The sequence below is a fragment of the Apodemus sylvaticus genome, chromosome X (assembly GCF_947179515.1).
Source record: "Apodemus sylvaticus chromosome X, mApoSyl1.1, whole genome shotgun sequence".
NCBI lineage: Eukaryota > Metazoa > Chordata > Mammalia > Rodentia > Muridae > Apodemus > Apodemus sylvaticus.
The window spans coordinates 61389127-61403520 of record NC_067495.1 but is presented as its reverse complement, the minus strand read 5'-3'; the positions used below and the strand labels follow the sequence as shown (position 1 = coordinate 61403520).

At 42.6% G+C, this 14394-nt stretch overlaps 2 protein-coding genes across 9 annotated transcripts in view; one reads left to right on the top strand and one right to left on the bottom strand.

Annotated features, from left to right (window-relative positions):
* The window catches only part of Kif4a (kinesin family member 4A), a 105553-nt gene extending 98973 nt beyond the window's left edge, over nt 1-6580 (bottom strand). For 4 of the 6 annotated variants that reach the window (XM_052170160.1, XM_052170166.1, XM_052170163.1 and 1 more), the window contains exons 1-2: nt 6004-6557; nt 5772-5886 (exon numbers count right to left, since the gene is read on the bottom strand). In XM_052170160.1, coding sequence (XP_052026120.1) covers nt 5772-5886; nt 6004-6123 — 235 coding nt within the window. In that variant the 5' untranslated portion in view covers nt 6124-6557. Of the gene's footprint in view, nt 1-5771; nt 5887-6003 lie in introns of all 6 variants that reach the window. The other 2 variants (XM_052170162.1, XM_052170164.1) reach the window with 2 other exon arrangements.
* A 77-nt stretch (nt 6581-6657) lies between these two features.
* Pdzd11 (PDZ domain containing 11) lies at nt 6658-10027 on the top strand. Of its 3 annotated transcripts, XM_052170168.1 has the most exons (7): nt 6658-6745; nt 7253-7352; nt 7936-8019; nt 8224-8280; nt 8875-8973; nt 9188-9248; nt 9502-10027. In XM_052170168.1, the coding sequence occupies exons 2-7, from the start codon at nt 7266-7268 to the stop codon at nt 9534-9536; spliced, it is 423 nt and encodes a 140-aa protein (XP_052026128.1). In that variant the 5' UTR covers nt 6658-6745; nt 7253-7265; the 3' UTR covers nt 9537-10027. The 3 variants fall into 3 exon arrangements, with proteins under 3 accessions (XP_052026128.1, XP_052026130.1, XP_052026129.1); XM_052170170.1 differs by lacking the exon at nt 8224-8280; XM_052170169.1 differs by lacking the exon at nt 9188-9248.
* Nucleotides 10028-14394: the final 4367 nt, after the last annotated feature.

The following is a 14394-nucleotide window of genomic DNA, read 5'->3' as shown; positions in this document are numbered from 1 at the left end:
TACAGAATGAGTTCAAAGTAGGCGTGCACCCAGTGAGACTGTTTCCAAAAGAAATAGCAGGATACACAGGATAGGAAGGGGAAAATGAAAACAAATGCTGGGGGCTCTAATTGCAGAGGAACTAACAGGGTCAGCACAAGACAGGGAGGGTGGAGGGACAAATAACACTAAGGTGTCTGAAACACCCGTAAGGAATCATATTATTTTTGTTTACCTAAAGTTACATTTAATACATATAAACGTATATACATGCATGTATAATTTAAACGAACTTATGCCACTTGGGTTGACAATGTTCCCCTCAAGAGCCCTAGATTATCTAAAAAAAACCAACCAACCAACCAAACAAACAAACAAAAACCTAGTACTAGAAATAAGAAACTCCCTTTCAAGTTGTTGGTCAGGGAGACAAGAGATTCCCAAAACAGCACAGGCTACTACAATGGTATTCCAAAGGCTGAAGGTTAAGTGCTTGTTGCCGAGGACACCGTGCACTTTGGATACTAGACTTGGATGATCAGAGATGGATCTGACCTAAAAACCTCTTCCTTGGGAGCTATGTATTATAGCCAAGGGACGGAGGTCACCAACAGTCCTGCCCAGCTGTGAGGCCTGTGAACCACACCAATGAGCATCGCAAGATAGCCCTGAAGGTGACATTCATATTTGGGTGGTAGCCAACTGCTTTCTAATTGGACAAAGGTCCTCTCAACAGGAAGGAAATCATGCCTGATACTGGAAACCTAGCCAACTAACTACCCAGGGATAGATCACAGAATAGAACCTACTACAGCTATTTTACTAAACCAGTATAATTCCTAACTGCATTCTAAGTACTTATCCTTATACCCATAGATAAGAGTAGCTCTCCCTGGGCAGTAGTGGCGCACGCCTGTAATCCCCGCACTTAGGAGGCAGAGGCAGGCAGATTTCTGAGTTGGAAGCCAGCCTGGTCTACAGAGAGAGTTCCAGGACAGCCAGGGCTGTACAGAGAAACCCTGTCTCAAAGAAAAAAAAAAAAAAAACCAAACCCCCCCCCCCAAAAAAAAAACCAGTAGCTTTCATTCTTTTTCATTCTTCAAAAAAGCTTCTCTTAGCAACAGATGGAGACCATTACAGAAAGTCATAACTGGTCAAAATGCAGAGAATGCCTGCTAGTGGGATGCTTACCCTTAATGGACACATGCACAACATAATTCCTGTACCTAAGGCCCAGGGAACACAAAGATTGTAAGAGCTAGAGGACCAGGAAATCTGCTGTGAGATTTTTGTCACCTAGAAATAACAAGAAAGTTTCACCAACTGTAGCTCAACAATATGGCTGCCTAAACAAGACCTGAAGAAGGGCAATATCAAGTGACATGCTAACATGGAAGGGAGAAACCTCACAGGGCTCTACCCTTCCACAGAGAACTACAGGCAACCAACAACTGCTGAGAGGGGCAGAATCTACCTTCCCCAGGAATGTCCCCCTTAACTGATTGTCCATACCAAGGTGTCAGCCCTGAAATCATATACATATAAGCAACAAGAGTAGATTTGCAGGTTCTATTTATATATCATGCAGACAAGTGTGTGATGTATATGTAACAAGATAAAAAGAGACCAAGTACTTAAGGGGGAAAGGGGTGGGGCATGGTAGGAGTTGGAGAGGGGAAAGGAAGTGGGGAGCAACTTAATTATTAAAAATAGAATGAGACAAGGGTGGAGGGAAGAAATAGATGAGAAATGAGAATTAAACAAAATCATGTAAAAGAGAAAAGTAGAAGAGAATTAGACAAAACTATATAATGCTTTTTCAAATATTTAAAAAGGAAAGAAAAAATTAACTTTACAGGGGGAGATTTGGTAGAATTATACCTTAGTCAGATTATTGATATTAACAATAACAGTAATAGGGCAAACCAAAACCATATACTGCCTAACAGAAATCAATGAGAATACAGAAGCATGCCTGTGGTGTTTCTGCTTAAAAAAAAAATCAGCACAAATTTTATCATAACGTTAGATAAAAGCAAACAGAAAGATCTAAGTGCCCTGTAATCTTCAAGTATCAAAACAATGAAAGCTTTTTAAAAAAAACACAAAAACCAAAGGTTCAAGAACTACTTTATATTTGGAGACCAAAGAAGGCCGCAACTAATCAGAACATGATTTTTGAACTAAATCCTTTGCTATAAAGGGGATTACCGAAACAACTGGCAACATTTAAATAGGGCTGAAGATTAGAAGGTTGTGACATTGCAACTTCTGTGATTATGATGGCTATGTCACGTTATGATGACTCTTATAGGAAACATATGGTAAAGTACTCAAGGATCATAGGGTCAACAACTTATTACCAATGATTCCAGGAAAAAAATGGCATCTTTTTTCTGTTTGTTTTTTTTTTTTTTCTGGTTTTTTGGATTTGTTTTTTCCCGAGACAGGGTTTCTCTGTGTAGCCCTGGCTGTCCTGGAACTCACTCTGTAGTCCAGGCTGGCCTCAAACTCAGAAATTTGCCAGCCTCTGACTCACAGAGTACTGGGATTACAGGTGTGAGCTGCCACCGCCCAGCTAAAAAATGTCATCTTTATGCTGTTCTTGCAACATTTCTATAACTACAGTGTTTTCAAGTTTTACAAGGTATTTGTGTGGGACTCTAGCTCACTTGGCAGAGTACTTGTCTGTACAAAGTACAGACTTTGAAAAAAAGTCTGGTTTATGCTGTGCTGAAAAGAAAAACTCCTGTACAAAGCTATGAGTTTGCTTTCCAGCACAGCATAAACCAAACCAAGGAGGATGGTGTACATCTGGAAGCCTGACACTGGGAAGGACACAGGGAGACCCAAAGTTCAAGGTCATCCTTGATTATTTAGTGAGTTCTAGGAAAACCAGCACTACAGGAGCCTTGTCTTAAAGACAAAAACAGGGGCTGACAAGGTGGCCTGGTGGGTAACAGCATTTACGACCAAGCCCTGTCCTTGGCCCTCAGAACACATAGAGTGGAAGAGCTGACTCCTACAAGTTGTGCTCTGACCAGCACACACAAGTCTGAGTTCAGATCTCTAGTGCCCATAGAAAAGCTGGGCATGACACCACGTATCTGCGCAGCCCTAGTCCTGAGAGTGCAGACACAGGTAGATCCTAAGGTCTTCAAACTGTCAGTCTAGGTGAAATGGTTCAGTGAGATATCCTGTCTCAAATAGCAAGATAGAGAGCAATAGAGGGAAACACCTAATGTTGACCTCTGACCTCTACTAGACATTCATGAACAAGGATTCCGGTACAAACATGTGCATACACTTTACACATACACAAAGATATTTGATATACCCTGAGACATGACATCATTTTTTTGAGTTTCTGTTTTGTTTGTTTGTTTGAAAACAGAGTTTCTCTACGTAGCAGTGGCTATCATCAAACTTACTCCATAGACCAGGCTGGCCTTGAACTCAGAGATCCAACTGCCTCTCTACCTCCCAAGTGCTGGGATTAAAAGTGTACACCACTACTGCCTGACTTAAGTTTTCTTTTTATAAATTTAGTAAAAACGCTGTAATTCAACAAGAGTAGCATAAAGAACTCATCTGTCCGGAACCATCGGTGATTCATTTATTTGTGAGTGTATATATTTGGGTGTGTTTATGTGCATTGTATGTATGTAGGTACCTGTGGAGGCCAGGGGGACACATGTGGTAGGAGAGGACCAATTCCTGCAAGTTGTCCTCTGAGCCACACCGCCCCCCCCCCAACACATACACACTAGTTAACTGTAAAACATCTGAGTTGTCCAAAGGAAAGCAATTATCAAGTAGGCTATGATTCTGTGACTTCTCTGTCTAAGAAATTTAAGCAGGCACTGAAGATGGTCGTGGTCGTGCACGTGTATAACCTGAACACTTTAAGGGTAAAGACAGAAGGATCGGGAGTTAAGGGTCAGCCTCTGCTACATATCTAGTTTGAAGTCAGCCTGGACTAAATGAGACCCTGGCACACACAAGATACCAAAAGTTCATCTAATTACTAGAAAGCATTTGGATGAAAAGTTAAACTATATTATAGGCAACGTATTTAATAATTTAAAAGCACTAGTATGACATGGTTCTAAGTCTTTTTTTTTTTTTTTGGATTTGGTTTTTTTCGAGACAGGGTTTCTCTGTTTAGCCCTGGCTGTCCTAGAACTCACTCTGTAGACCAGGCTGGCCTCGAACTCAGAAATCCACCTGCCTCTGCCTCCCAGAGTGATGAGATTACAGGCGTGCGGCGCCGCCACCACCATCGCTGCCGACCGCCACCCAGCGGTTCTAAGTCTTAAATGAATAACTATTGAGATTTGTACAAAATCAAGGCAGCCAAAAATGCGAGCATAGACACAGGTTGACACTCAGAAAGTCCCACACCTAGATGACAGGCTACTAGCAATTGATGGCTTCTGGAGGAGGGTCAGTTTTCTTTAGGGATGTGATGGAGAGGTTACCCATGCACCATAAGATGTTCTGACATACAGACAACACTGAACTGACTCTGGGTGAAGAAAAAAGAATATAGAATCTAGAGACAGAGAAAGAAGTGGAGGGGAGAAAATGAGAGAAGATTTGATAAAAATACTTATATGTATGTATGTATGAAATTCTCAATGAATAAAAAAAGAAATTTTCATAACCACCGTAACTAATATGACAAGTACACATCTCTCAGTCCTACTCTCTTTAGAATCCTGCTCTTAAAAGCTTAGCTTCTGCAGTAAAGATTACTAGCTGGCCATTGTATTCAAGGGCTTTAGTGGGGGAAAATCCATCTAAAAAGTTCCACTTGTACCTGTTTCAAAAGTCCCCTATGCTTGGAAATTAATGTAAACTCCCCTAATGGAGTCTAGTGCCAGCCTTCCAATTCTCACACTACATTGTAGGAAACCAGTGAAACTTCTAGAGCTTCCACTCCATGCACACTACACATTACACAGAGATTCCATTGTTTCTGCCTGCCTCCTAGGTGACAGGATTAAACGCATGCGCTATCACATCCATTTTTGGCTACACTGTGAGTTTAAGACCAACCAGAGCTATATGAAACACTGTCTGAGAAAATAAAAAGTGAGAGGAAAAAAAAAAGGAAAGAAAAGAAAAATCCCCCCAAAATTTTTAAATGGTTGTAAAAATTTAAATTTTGTCTATGTGTTCAAACGCTATTATGTAGTCATCAGTGGGTGCTATGGCGCCTGTGTGAAGCTGGTAGATGGGGAGAGAGGCTTCAATACCGCTCTCTTTGACCCCAGTTTCTACAGTCATCTACCCGCTTTCTGATCCTGTGGACTTTGAACTCCTGAGCCCAGAGACTATATTACATATCTGAATATTCTTGGGACTTCAGCAGGTTAGTACACAATCAGCACCAAAGACTATATATTCTTTATTTAGCTGTGTTTTTGTTTGTTTGTTTGTTTGTGTGGTAGGATCTCACTAGGTACCCCTGAATGTTTTACAACTCCCTATGTAGATGAGGTGGGCCTCGAACTCACAGAGGTCTGCCTTTATCTCCTAAGCGCTGAAATGAAAGGTTCTCTGTGAGGTCCCAAGATAGGACACTATGTCTAGGTCAAAGATAAACAGGACAGTCTGAAACTAGCTTCAAGGGTAGAAAGACTTTTATAAGTGTTACTAGGCTGTGGGCTGTTTTTAAAGGCAGGAGTCTGTTTCATCCATTCCTCTATTTGTAGTGCCTATATGACCCACACATAATATATGCTCAAAAAAAAAAACCAAACACCCAGTGAATTAAACATTCTCACCTTTAAACACGCCTTTTATGAGTGGAGCTACTGCTGTATTAAAGACCTCTTCCTGTTCAGCAGAGGGGTCAAACACAAAATCGTAGGTAAATGATTTATCATTACCAACCACCACCTGCAAGATGCAAGAGACAAGGGATAGGGGAAGTATTAAAAAAAAAATGCCTGACCACGCCCCTCGCTCCTTTCAGTTTCAGCTGTAAAGGAAGCCATTCCAGACTTGAGTACCCACCTGAGGCTCTCCTGGCACAAAGGAAAGGCAGGTCTGGCAGCCCTCATTAATCTCTTTAGAGACCAGGGGGCGACAACGCAGTGCCACTCTTACAGGAATTCCCTTCACCTCTTCTTTCATGGTACCAGGTCAGCAGGTGTCCGGGCCGAGTGAAGCCTGCTATCCCAGGAGCCTCCGGAGGCTGGCAGGAGTGGGAAGATGCTTCTCAGGCCGTAGGAGACCTCGGAACTCGCTGATGTACTCTCCTTCCCAGCGGGATCACTGTATCCTGTCACTCTAGGCCACCGCCTAAAGGTTTGTCAGTCCCAATACTGCAGGGCGAAGTGGTGTCTGAAATAAAGAAACTCCAGCGGACACAGCGACAGCGACCACAAGCCCTAAAGTGCTACAAAGCGCAGAATCTGAGCGACCACAAGCCCTAAAGTGCTACAAAGCGCAGAATCTGAGCTAACTCGGCGCCCGGTAACTCACCAACTAAACGTCCCTTTCCCGATCTTCCCTGGCGCCCTGTTCCAACCGGAGCTTTAACCGCCAAGTTTCAAATCGATCCCAGAGGCGCCAGCCAATCGGAGCGCGTACAGCCTGTGAGAAGTACACAGACGTGAGCACGCACAACGTGACGCCGGAGGAAGCTGAAAAGCAGGCTCGCCCTAAGCGAGCTCCGCCCGTGCACCGAAGTAGCAAGCATCCGCTTCCGGTTCCAAAGCTGAATTGGCTGTCGCTGAGGGAGGCCCTCTTACCGGTGAGGTGGCGCTGAGTTAAGTGGTCGCAAGCGAGGGATTCGGGCGGGTTGCAGGACCTAGATCTGGTAGCGGGTGTTGACGGAGCCCGCCTGTGGATGCCACGTTTACTAAGCACTACCAGAGACTGTGGCACTGTGCCTGGCCCCAATCCCTATGGGATACTTAAGAGTTGGCACTCCCTTGCTGTTTTAAAGTAGATCTTTGTAGATGTGATTCTCATTTCCTCTTCCTGGGTTGAAAGCGGTGACACCTATTTTTGCAAAATTGTGAGAAATGCAAACATGTCATTAGAGTGCTTTAAAAATTAGATGTTTTTTGTTTTTGTTTAGTTTAGTGGTTTTTTGTTTGTTATTTTGTTCTGTTGCCTTCTTTCCCCTTCCAATCTTAACACCTACTTGTGGGCTAATCCCATAACCGAATGGTCCTCGGATGGAATGCTTTCTGAAACTTAGAGTGCTTGGACCTTTTAAAAATCCTTTTCGTTTCCTTTGATTTGCCCTTCTCAGGGCTTTGCCTGAAATGGACAACCGGCTTTCTTATGATGACTACCCAGTGGTTTTCCTGCCTGCCTATGAAAATCCTCCGGCATGGATTCCTCCTCATGAGGTGGGAACCATCTGCATTCCTGAATAAGAAATACCAATCCCCAAGCCTGCGATCTATGAAAGATAAAGTAGCAAGGTTATGAAACTCAAGGAAGAGCCGGGCGGTGGTGGCGCACTCCTGTAATCCCAGCACTCTGGGAGGCAGAAGCAGGCAGATTTCTGAGTTACAGGCCATCCTGGTTTACAGAGCGAGTTCCAGAACAGCCAGGGCTACACAGAGAAACCCTGTCTTGAAAAACCAAATCCAAAAAACCAAAAAGAAAAAAGAAAAAAAAAAAGAAACTCAAGGAAGAATGAATCTTAGATGAATTTTGAGCAACAGTGACCAGCTGGCAACTTCTTGCAGAATCACCCTGCCAGAACCCTTCTGTAATTTCCATCCTGTCAATAAAGAAGGAATAGGGATCTATAGGGCTGTTAGCATGTCCTGAGACTAAACAACCAGCCCTCTGGATTGTATTATCTGTTCTATATAAAGTGAGTCTATGGCTTTACTACTTCCTGACATTTATTAATATACTAAAAGAAGGTAGATGTAACATCTAAGACTAGAATACGATTTCTGAGATTGTTCTGTCTTGCAGAGAGTGTACCACCCAGACTACAACAATGAGTTGACCCAGTTTCTGCCCCGAATTGTCACACTGAAGAAGCCTCCCGGTGCTCAGGTAAACTTATAGGGCCTCTTATTCCAGTAACATTTTGTCCATGCCCAGAAGTTGACTGTGGTTGGGGCGTGGGTGTAGATTGGGAGGTAGGTGACCAGAAAAGCAGAAATGATACTTCCATAGTATCTCACTTTGTTCTGAGTACACAGATGTCCTTGTTCTTACGTCTTTGCTGAGTCTACATCCTGTGTCCTTGTCTTTCAGTTGGGATTTAACATCCGAGGAGGAAAGGCCTCCCAGCTGGGCATCTTCATCTCCAAGGTCTGCGCGAATGTGTGTATGTGTGTGCTAAGGCTGTATGGCTAGCTACTTTGTTATCGTATTAAAATACACTGGTGGCCCAGGAGATAAAAAATAGTGTCATAGACTAAACATAATGGGAATTCAGCCTTTCCTTCTCAGAATTGTACTTGGGCCCAGTGAGGTGAGGTATGTGGGCATGTCAGTACTCTGAGAACTTCAGAGGCAGAAGCAGGAAGATTAGGAGTACGTAATATAAAGTCAAGCCGGACAATGGTGGCATATGACTTTAGTCCCAGCACATAGGAGGCAGAGGGTAGGCAGATCTCTGTGAGTTCAAGGCCAGTCTGGTCTACAGAGTGAGTTCCAGGGTAGCCATGGCTACAAAAGAAAAACCCTGTCTTTGGATAAAAAGGAATCTAAAACAACAAAAATCAACCTGAGAAACAAATTTCATTTAGCAAACCACTTAAATCTTCCTGTGGTAGTGTGCGCGAGGACACACACACACACACACACACACACACACACACGACACATTTGAACAGCACTGAATTTCTCCTGCAGTCTCCTGATTTACTTCATCACAACTACATGATACCCTTTTACCAACAGGTGATTCCAGACTCGGATGCACATCGAGCAGGACTTCAGGAAGGGGACCAAGTTCTAGCTGTGAATGATGTGGATTTCCAAGATATTGAGCACAGCAAAGTAAGCATAGCACATGGGCTCTAGTCATGCACAAAGCCATCTCAGGACAGGTTGGACCGGACTAGCCTAAGCTGTAAGGAAGCATCTCTTCAAGTGAAATGTACCAGAAGGGAGCAGCTATCAGTGACCTAGATGGGGCACATTCCATGACTGTGTTAGATTTCTGTCTTGGGTAATATCTCCTCATTTGTACAAGCTGCTGTGTTCCTTCCAGGCTGTTGAAATCTTGAAGACAGCCCGAGAAATCAGCATGCGTGTGCGCTTCTTCCCCTACAGTAAGGCACTTTTTTTTTCTCTTTCTTTCTTTCTTTCTTTCTTTCTTTCTTTCTTTCTTTCTTTCTTTCTTTCTTTCTTTCTTTCTTTCTTTCTTTCTTTCTTTCTTTCTTTCTTTCTTTCTTTCTTTCTTAGATGGCAGGTCTCTAGGTAAGTAGAACTCTTTAAATATGGTTAATGTCAAGCCACAGAAGTTAGGAGAGGGATGTGGGAACTCATCTTGAAAATAATGTGCTGTGTTCTTTCTTACCCCAGATTATCATCGCCAAAAAGAACGGACTGTGCACTAGAGACTTGCTGCCCACAGCCTTCCATGCGGAATCTGCCAGGACAAGCTGGCTAGACCTCTGAGAAGTTGGAGAAGTCAGAAAATTGTACTCTCCATACCCTCCTGGTTTAGTGGATGGGGAGGATGGGGAGGCAGCTTGCCAGCTGTATTCTGTATTAACTGTACTGTTCCCTAGTTTGCTAGGTGAGTTACATTCTGGGAAAGGAGAAAGATAGTGATGTCTAGATGTCTGTAGCCTGTGTGGGAAAGCCAACTAGAAAACAACTGGCACTTATCAGGTACCTTAGATTGGTCACTTATACAGCTTATCGTTTTATTCGTAGAAATCAGTAGAAAAATGAATCTCGGGGGCCTTCCATCTGATTTGCTTGGCCATGCCATCCAGTCCTTGTCCATGTATACCTTGGAGTCACATACACTTAGGAGACTCCAAGGAGACACTTCCTTCTCATGCCCACCCCCACCCAAAGTAAAAAGACAATACTGAATAAATGTGGCTTGAGTGATGCTTTGAATATAAAATGCCATTGAGGAAAATACAACAATCCAACACTGGGAGAAACGGCGACATCATACTTACTTTACAACTCTATCTGGCCAGAATACTTGGGAACTTAAAAAACACTAACCATGGAAGACCTAAGGGATCGGATCCCTAGAGCCCTGGGTCAAACTGCCCCTTCCCCAGGAGTGGTAGACTTTGTGCTGCAGGGGGTGGTGTTAATATATTCTTTCCCACATTCTTTGATCTGGAACTTAAGCCAAGGAAGTGGTATAGATTATGTCTTCTCACAAGCAGCAGTAGGAAAGTGGTTCCTAATTTCCCACTTGTAGTTTGATTAGTGGTAACTACTAACTTCCTTCTTTTTCTGACCCTACGCCCAAATAACTTTCTGTCATCCTATATCCTTGCTGACTGAACATTACATACCTGCACGAGTCATGACTGTGTCATCTCCATTGATTGACATTAAAATACCCAGTCATAATTGAAATGTTATTTTCTCTGAAGGAGGCGACTTAAAAAGAATCCTAGGGAGGAGAGCCACCAAGATGACTCTCTGGGCTGAAAGGATGCCTTCTTCCAAGCCTGACAATCTTGAGTTTGATCTCCAGGACGGACAAGATGGAAGGAGAGAACAGACTCCCAAAGTTGTCTGCTGTCCTTCCCCGCAGGAGTAGCAAGCAAACACGTACAAGAATCCTGGAGCTGAACTGAGTCTCTTAATTCCTTCTGGAGAGATTCTTTTGGTTTAGGGGAGAACCTAGGAATCTGCCTTACTTGTTTATTTACTTATTTTGGGTTTTTTGGCTTTGTTTGTGTTTTGTTTTGAGGCAGGGTTTCTCTGTGTAGCCTTGGCTGGTTTGGAACTCACAGAGATCATTTGCTTCTGCCTTCTGAGTACTGGGAATCAAAGGTGTGAATCACCACTCCCACCCCCACCCAGGCTGGAATCTACCCTTTTAAATAAGCAAGATAAATAAATTTTCAAATGGATGAAATGTGGAAACTGGCTCTTCCCATGAATCCTTCCCCAGCTGTACTAAAGGCATTGCTAGAGACTCATTTCTATTACATTGTTGGTGCTGAACCTTCTGAGCAGAGCTGGAGGTAAAATTAGCTTAAGTCTTCCTAGGAGTTCTATCCTTTTATTTGCTCTGCTGACCTCCAGTGGCCGTCAGAGAAAGAAAAGCTTGGATAGTTCCCCAAAACTAATAAGCTGTGTCTGCTGAAGGTTAAAGTACTATTTCCATGGTTATTAAGGTATTAATTTTTTTCTGAGGCAGGTTCTTGGTACATACTTCAAGCTGACCTTGGACTTGTGATCTTCCTGCTTCAGCTTCTGAAATTCAGAGGATATAGCTGTGGGTAGCAGGCTTTATTTTATTTTTATTTTTTGTATGTGAAGATCCAAAGTTAGCATTGGCCATCTTTCTTCAGTCACTTTTCATTTTATTTTTGGAGATTATCTCTCACTGAATCTGAATCTCTTATTTGGCCAGACTGTCTGGCAGGAAGGTCTCAGGGTTCCTCTCTGTACCTTCCCAGTGCTGGGGTTACAGGTGTTTGCTTCCACAGCCACAATTCCTTTTTTTAAAAAAGTAGAACCTCTACTTTGTAGCTCTGACTCTTCCTGGAATTTGCTTTATAGACCAGACTGACCTCGAACTCAGATCCACCTGCTTCTGCTGGGATTAAAGATATGTGTCATCATGACAGGCATCCAGCATTTTAAGTACACTATGGGATTCAAACTCATGTCCTCATGTTTGTGTAACAAGGATTTTACTGATGTTGACATCTCTGTAGCCTCCAGTTGAGATTTTCCCTTACCATAATTTATTAATTCAACAGTCATTCTGTTAGCAGCATTTAAAAGTTTTACACCGTATCTGTGGTCCAGGGAGCATTGCAGAAAAAGTACAGGGGTGGAAATAATAGAGCCAGAGGATAGAGAGGAAAACTATCATCTTCTCCATATGACATAGCCATTGTAGTCACAAATCCACCTGTGGTTACCTGCACAAGCCTTTGGAGATTCATAATGATGAGCTAGGAAGAGGCCCATAGAAGTTTCTTGTAAAGATCTTGCTCTAGGAAAGCGATTATCAACCTGTGGGTCGAAACCCTTTTGGGGAGGCCTAACCTTTTCAAAGGTGTCACCTAAAGCCATCTATATATCAGATATTTACATTATGATTCATAACAGCAAAATTACAGTTATGAAGGAGCAGCAAAACTTGTTTTATGGTTGGGGGTCACCACAACACGTGGAACTGTATCAAGGGGGTTGCAGCATTAGGAAGGATGAGAAGTGCAACTCTAGGTTGAGGTTCACAGGTATTCATTAATTTTACTAATGTGGTTCTTGTTTCGAATAATAAAAATTCTTCAAGACACAGAGTGGCGCACTGAGTTGGATTTCGGGTTAAATATTATTTAATAATTCAGCTGTCTTGCAGCCTAGGAAACTGGGAAAGGAGAGCCAACAACTTCCATTTAATAGGTTTTAAAACAATATGGGCCAGTGATGTGGCTCAGCAGGTTAAGGCACTTACTGCTAGGCCTGATGTCCTGATTACTCAGGCCTAACGATCCCCATGATAGGGAAACAGACTTCTGCAGGTTATCTTCCCACTCACAGCCACATGTATGCCATGGCACAAGTATTCACATACGTGCACACACTGCAAGTAAATAATAAACACAAAAAGCAACATATCTAAGAACTGTGGGCAATATGATCAAAAGTTCCAGCCATGGAGGCTGGAAAGAGGCCTCAGCAGTTAAGAGCACTAATGGCTCTTTCAGAGGACTCAGGTTCAATTCCTAGTACCTACATGGTGACTCAAAACCATCAGCAACTGCAGTTCAGGGGATCCAATGCCTTTTGTCCTATGCAGCCACCAGGTATGCATGTAGTGCACATACTGGTAAACAGGTACATACATCATTTTTCAAATGTATTTTTTTGGGATCATAATTCTATCATTTCTTCCCCCCTTTCTCCTAATCTCTTCCATATATCCCTCCTTGACTTCTTTCAAATTTGTAGCCTTTTATATATTCTTTGATTAATTTCTTTCATTGATTGTTATTAAATGTGTGTCTGTATTTTTAGGGTACCTCATTCAATATGATCTTTTCTAGTTCCATCCATTCACCTGCAAAGTATTTGACTTTATTTTTCTTTACAGCTGACTAATACTAGTGTCTATGTTTCATTATCAGTCCTCAATTGAGGATATTTAGGTTATCTCCATATCCTAGCTATTTTGAATACGACAGCAATGAACATGGTTGAGCAAGTATTTTCAGGGTAGGATGCCAAGTCCTTTGAGCATATGCCAATAAGCAATATAGTTGGGTCGTATGGTCAGTATATTTTTAGCCTCTTGAGAATTCTCCATGCTAATATCCGGAGTGGCTGCATCAGTTTGCAATTCCACCAACAAGGAATGTGAGTACCCTTTTCCCTGCCCTCCAGCATGTGCTCAGTGTTGATTGGGGTAAAGGTGAAATGTCAATGTTGTTTTGATTTGCATTTCCCTAATTGTTAGGGACAATAAATATTTTTGACCTATTTCTTAGCCATATTTTTTTTTCTTTTCAGAACTTCCTTCTTCAGGTCCCAGGCCCATTTTTTTTTTTTTGAATGGGTCATCTTTGTTTGTTTGATTGTTTTTTTTTGTTTTTTGGGGGGCATTTTTTGTTTCGTTTTACGTGTTTTAGTTCTTTGTATATTCTGGATGTTGATTCTCTGTCAGATGTATAGCTGGCAATGATTTTCTCCTATTTATGGGAATCTTCACAGGCTTAATTGGTTTTTTTAGCTGTACAGAAGCTCCTGGCCTCCCCTTAGAAGGACCAAAAACATTCCATGAACTGGGCAAGCAGAATTACTGCAACAATGGTTTTCTGTACTCGAACATGTACCACCTGACATCACACCTGTGCTCTCCTCCAGTAGCAACTGGTGACGGTTGTCATCATAGCCAAGTCTGGAAGGGGAGCCTTTTGGCTTCCTCTCTAGGGTTCTTTATAGTATAAGCACCAGGTACTGCTAGGCCAAAAGGTACAAGAGTAAGTGATCAGAGGGTGACCAGGGTAGCTGAGGCCAAAGAGAAAAAGCAAGTGACTTGGAGGGACCACATAGGGGCAAAGTACTAAACACAAGATACCTAATCAAGCTTGTAAGTAAGGGTGGGGGAGGGGTACATGTGCCTGAAGCAGAGAGATCATTCTCTGTAGTTCCAGTCCTCTCTGAGAGGAAAAAAATAGCAGAGAGGTCACACCAGCCCATTTCTGGACAAAACAATTTATTAGAGTGTTGCAGTGGGGGCTTCCACACAGAATT